The sequence below is a fragment of the Suillus paluster genome, assembly GCF_016628075.1.
Source record: "Suillus paluster strain FC165 chromosome Unknown EDB91scaffold_915, whole genome shotgun sequence".
In the NCBI taxonomy this organism is placed as follows: domain Eukaryota; kingdom Fungi; phylum Basidiomycota; class Agaricomycetes; order Boletales; family Suillaceae; genus Suillus; species Suillus paluster.
The window spans coordinates 1-5444 of record NW_024538475.1 but is presented as its reverse complement, the minus strand read 5'-3'; the positions used below and the strand labels follow the sequence as shown (position 1 = coordinate 5444).

The 5444-nt window shown below is 46.5% G+C and overlaps 3 protein-coding genes across 3 annotated transcripts; 2 read left to right on the top strand and 1 right to left on the bottom strand.

Moving 5' to 3' along the window:
- On the top strand, positions 1 to 697 carry EDB91DRAFT_887721 (uncharacterized protein; the record flags this gene model as incomplete). Its single annotated transcript, XM_041328725.1, has 2 exons — positions 1 to 336; positions 393 to 697. Coding segments are annotated over 2 exons (456 nt in total), but the record flags the coding sequence as incomplete, so codon positions are not given.
- A 219-nt stretch (positions 698 to 916) lies between these two features.
- EDB91DRAFT_1191790 (uncharacterized protein) lies at positions 917 to 2922 on the top strand. The gene is made up of 2 exons (XM_041320544.1): positions 917 to 1543; positions 1599 to 2922. The coding sequence occupies exons 1-2, from the start codon at positions 1340 to 1342 to the stop codon at positions 2613 to 2615; spliced, it is 1221 nt and encodes a 406-aa protein (XP_041168180.1). The 5' UTR covers positions 917 to 1339; the 3' UTR covers positions 2616 to 2922.
- Positions 2923 to 3300: 378 nt separating this feature from the next.
- Positions 3301 to 3592, bottom strand: EDB91DRAFT_1191789 (uncharacterized protein). The gene has a single exon (XM_041320543.1). It carries the CDS (start codon positions 3495 to 3497, stop codon positions 3327 to 3329), a length of 171 nt encoding a protein of 56 aa, XP_041168179.1. The 5' UTR covers positions 3498 to 3592; the 3' UTR covers positions 3301 to 3326.
- Positions 3593 to 5444: the final 1852 nt, after the last annotated feature.

Below are 5444 nucleotides of genomic sequence, written 5' to 3'. Positions count from 1 at the left end.
CATGAAGCGTATCTCAAGTCCCTTGGTGCTACTCACGTATTCGACAGACACCTGTCTGCTGGCGATCTCAAGGCTGCTGTCAGCAAAGTTACAAGCAGTCCGATTAATTATGTGTATGATGCCATCTCTGTGCCTGAGACACAGCAGATTGGATGGTCGCTTCTTGGTCCTAAAGGATTCCTGGTTTTGACACTTCCGGCCTCAGTCAAAGAAGAGGAAGGAAAGGAACGCAAAGCGATTCAGACGTTTGGAAGCCCACATGCGAAGGAAAATCAGTCGCTTTGTAGCGGATCGTGGGCCACACTTTCAAAGTGGCTCGAGGACGGAACCATCAAGGTAAGGGTATCCGGCGTAACTCAGTCTCACTACCGTTGACCTATCTGTCCCTATAGCCAAATAAGTACGAAGTTCTTCCGAATGGGCTTGAAGGTATTATCGAGGGATTGGAACGAATGAAGAAGGGGCAAGTGAGCGGGAAAAAGCTGGTTGCCCACCCGCAAGACACGAAGTGATTCAGAGGACAAAGGAGTTGATGAGGAAGTTAGCTATGCGAGTGTCGAGGAAGGGTTTCATGTTTATATTGAAGCACCGCTGTATCTGTAAAGCCAATATGGCACGTAGTAAAATCAAAACCTGTGATCCATTCGAGCAGTACAAGAGCAGAAGGAACGACTGTCTTCCTTTTGTTATGGTCTGACTAGGGGAGACTACCAGTACAAGCGATGGACCTCTGTGTCTAATTATAAGTAGTCTAATTACGGCGTCTACGGTTATGCTGTACTAAGTACGTCAAAGCGGCTTTAGTGACAATGCGCAAAATGAATTGATCGGGAAACAATTGCGGATCGTCTCCCTGGAAAGTTGGCCGTGTACAGATACTATCGATATCATGACTGTTGGTTATTCCTTCTTTCAAGGTAGACAGGTCTGGCCATTGCGGACTTTGGGTGGAAAGACCCTTGAACGTTTGAACCGTGAACTTGGTTAACTTCTTATCGCCGACCAAGTGGCAGCCAATTGCAACTTGAACTCTTTACCCCTGCCTACTCCTGCTTGTTCTTTCTAAACTCGTGACATTTGACTACGATTTTACATAATTGACTGAAGTACTTGCAGTAATGCCAGCCTGGCCTCTTACCTGCTGCCCGACAGCAACTTCTCCGGTTCCTTCCGCCTGGGAAGGGTCTGGATTCCGGATACCCTCTCTGCACGTAATGCCTGGTCGGGTCCTCGTGCCAATTGTGTTTATCAGCCAGCCAATGGTACAAATCGTGGTTTCTAGCCTTGAGTATTGTGTGTGCTCGCTTACCGTGGTCTGTGAACGCTTTCTCAACTGATAATGCCAGGACCGTTTGAGACTCTCTGCATCTCAGAAATCCTCGCAGTCATTCTTGATGCATTACAAGATGACAAGAAGTCGTTGTACCACATGTCTTGCTGTTGTCGCGCATTCGCAGATCCTGCCCTTGATATCCTCTGGAGATCTATGCACTCCTTTTCGCCATTCGCTTCGTTGATTCCACAAAGCGCGTCATTTGTGACTGTAAGTGACTTTGCTTCAATTCTACCGCTGAAGCCAATCCTCGTTATGTTCGCAGGACGCCCAGACGGGTGATCGCGACATCCTGAAGTATCGCTGCAATTCATTGGGCGACTGGAAAACGTTCGACAAATACGCTGCACGAGTCCGGAGTTTGCACGTAGGGGAACACAACAATGATAATGCGGACGTCATAGAACACCGGAATTACTACACGCGTCTCACAGTTCTTCGCGGACAGGATGGGTTTCATCCTTTCCCAAAACTAAGAAGTCTGGCCTATATCCTCTCCGGGCCAATTGCCCCGCAAGCTAAACCATTTCCACCCTCCCTGCGATCTCTTACTCTCATATGTCACAACACACTTGATTGTGACCCCATTGAATTGGTACTTGACCGAGCTGTTGCTGACGCCCCGCATATAGAGGAACTGCATATTACTGGCCTCATGCGGACGAAACAAGTGTTGCACTCGACACCTCGACTGCACTTCGGGCACATCGGGAGCGTTGATCTAAGCAAAGCCTACATTCGTGCCCCCGAGCTTGCAGCTCTCTGCACGCTGTTATCCCAGGCTCCTATTTCAGACCTCAAAATCCACCTCCAAGATCGCTTAAACATGAATTGGCAAACCATTCCTCCGATGTTCCCTGCCTTGAAACACTTGGATGTCCGGGGATCAATGTTTTCCGCCATCCTCTTCTTATCACGCCTTGCAGCAACGCATCTGCACACGCTAGTGTTTCAGCCAGACGGGCAACCTTCTAGTGTCACTTCCGTCTATGATTACCTTATGCTTATTCTCGCCGAGAGGCTCGGAAAGTCGCTGAAATCATTTGAATTTCATGTCAAAGAACCTAGACCTCACGCCCGGGACAGCGACCTCATCAAGAGTATTTTGCAGGGGCTTAAACCTCTTGCGGAGGCAGGCTTGCAGTCTATGCGCCTGTTTTTGCACCTGAACTCCACGATGTCGGTGCAGTTCCCTCCGGAAGTGCGGTCCATGCTTGAGCCCTGTGCCTGGCCTTCTCTAAACCAATTTTACTTTGCGACAAAGGGGGTCGCCTTGGAATAAAGATACACTCTGACACGCAGTTTTTCTACTTGGTACTAAGCTTATGGGTAGTTCAGTTTATTTATTACCATAGAGTCTTTCAGTCCTTATTCCATCTACTTTGGTAGTTTCCTTTGTGGCACACTGTTTTATTTTTTATTTTCCCAGTAGATTTCAAGATTTTAGAAGCTTAAGAGGGCTGGCCAACTTACGTGCTTAAACTGGCCTCGTTGATTTGTTTTGGACCATCCTCGAACTGCCTATCTATACGTTACATAAGTACTTGAGTTCCGGTATTTGAAACTCCGAAAGTGACGCTCTTGGTGATATGGTTAAGATCATGTTTGAATCCAGGCTCCTTCCCACCACTGGTTCGAGTGTGGAGGGGCGGATTGCGAGTAAGGTAGATACAACTCACGTGCTACAACAAAAATTCAAACCCAGCCCAACTTTAATTCCCCTCACACTCTCACCAGCGGCTGGAAGATAACATTTGTCAACATCGTCAGCCACCGTGGCTAACGAAGCGGAATATGAATTTTATTCACTAAGACTGAACGTAGGGTTAGGTACACTGCAATATATGTTAAGTATTTCCTCACCGGTTAGCTTCTGTGCTTACACTATGTCAATGCAGCGTGCAGTAGAACGAAGCAGACCAACATGAGTTGTGTAGCGCTGCGATTATCAGCATTGTAAGTATAATTGTCGGCTCTTGTTGAAGTAATTGAATTAAACACGATCCGCATAACTATTCAGTGCGTACTTAATTTTTCTTACCCCAATCTTGATGTTCGGATGGTCCGTTGAACGACGGATGAAGGTCATCCTGTCGGCGTGCATGTGCAAAAGTTGGATCGCATTCGAAAGCGAGTGTTTCGTGAGTGTTGCCGATGCAAGCATGATGGGAACTACTGTGATGTACCGCCAAATGAATCACAACATTACAAATTGGCTTCGCAATACGCAACAACTTTTCATATCATTGTCTAAGTATGTTGGAGACATTAGATGTACTTGTACAGACAATCTCTGCAATTTTTTTTTTCAAAAATACACCGTTGTTCGCGTTGTGTAGCGAAAACAGTGAACAGGTACATTAAGTGGCCAGTACCGCCAAATGAATCACGTGTATGCTTACTACAAATCAGGCATTGAAGCTTACCAAACACTACACTTTGGATCTTACAGTTGCCGAGTCACACATACATTCCAACCATTTCACTCACCAGAGTTGCTACACTTCATGAATTTCGATAAATCTCAATGTAATAGATACCTAGAAGGTACTCCTATATATTCCAGCTATCTTTGAAGAGTTTTCGAATGTCAATGCTGCACCCTTCGAGGCATAATTTTCAAATTGCCCAAAATGGGGTGTGTCATCAGTGGTAATTGAGACATATCATAATTTTTTCTCGTTCAATGTCAGTCAAAATTCATGCAGGTGATAATGCATGTATGCAGGAGTATGTAATAGTGCTTTGCTAGTCATAAGGTTGTGTTGTGTTGGTGTTATGCATGAAGTGATTCATTTGATGGTACTGATTCAAATGGCGGTACATCACAGTATTGACAGCAGAATGTATCGAAGTCATTCGAGTTCTCTGTACTCAGGATGAAAGTCTCCCCAATCGGTAAGACAGTGCGCCTCGTCAATTACAATGCTAATAAGCCGTGACACAAACAGCACGTTTTTCAGTAGTTTCTCAAATGAACTGTCTGGTTTCATTATTTGCTCGGGACTGACGGCAATTGCACGATACTTCAGCGCCGCGATGGCCTGTGTGAGTGATAGGTAAGATGATGTTGATACTTGCCGCATTATAGCACAGCACTCACCAAGAAGATCGTAGGTGTAGCGGTCTCGCCATCAATGGATATTCCACGTATGCCAGCCTTGGCCAGCGATGCAACATTTTGCTTGCCTAGCATATTAAGAGGGGTAATAATAATTTGAATGCCGCCATCACGGAACAGCAAAGGCAACCAGAATCCAAGTGTTTTGCCCATTCCAGTGCCTGCCGTGCAAATGACATCCCGGTCCCCTTTGAGCAAAGCCTGGGCAACTTTCAGCTGCCATAAACAAGGCTTAACACCAAATTTTTCGAGAGTGCGTGACCGAATGTCGGCCAATGATGGTATCTGCTGACTGCCAGAAGGATCTTGATTAGGAGAAGGTGCGAGTGCGGCCATTTGATTGTCGCTAGCCTATGACTCGGATCATAACCGGCGAGGTTGTACTCAATAAAAATACTCGACATATATTGCAGTGTATCTAACCCTATGTTCAGTCTTAGAGCCCGTTCAGCAACCGAAATTTGAACGAAATTTGCCAACCCAAAGTATTGGAAGTGTCTGAGATGTAAGCGGAGTCAGAAACCAATCGGTAAGATTGATCGTTATTGATATGTTATCACAGTATAACATGGATCCAGTACTCACTATGCAGCCGCTGTTGAATCAGCCGCTGTTTGCTGACCCAATACTTGCTAACAGTCTTATTCCACAGGGACCTCTCATTACTGCTCAGCTGCTGCCAGGAGCTCGACAAGCAGATCAGAGTCGCCAGGCGCGAGCCGCAGTCCGTGAACACATGCTTCGTTACATCACTCTTCTCGTCAATATACTGCTCGCCGCCATAACACAAGTCTTCCTGCAACAAATCCCGGACGAGCCTGAGCCCTATCACACCTCCGCGCTGACAGGGGAAGAGTGGGTGATAGAGCTGATTGTTGGCCACCCAGAGCGCATTTGCTGCGAACTTGGCGTAAATGCCCACGTCTTTGAGAGTTTGATCAATGACCTTCGAGGCCTTGGCCATACGGATTCACGATACGTCTCGCTAGA

What these genes read in the sequence shown, in the direction of transcription:
- EDB91DRAFT_1191790 (XM_041320544.1), top strand. Translation starts at nt 1,340, where the DNA reads ATGCCAGGACCGTTTGAGACTCTCTGCATCTCAGAAATCCTCGCAGTC. An exon ending in AAAGCGCGTCATTTGTGACT is followed by an intron (nt 1,544 to 1,598) that starts GTAAGTGACTTT and finishes TTATGTTCGCAG; the next exon opens with GACGCCCAGACGGGTGATCG.
- EDB91DRAFT_1191789 (XM_041320543.1), bottom strand. Translation starts at nt 3,497, where the DNA reads ATGCTTGCATCGGCAACACTCACGAAACACTCGCTTTCGAATGCGATC.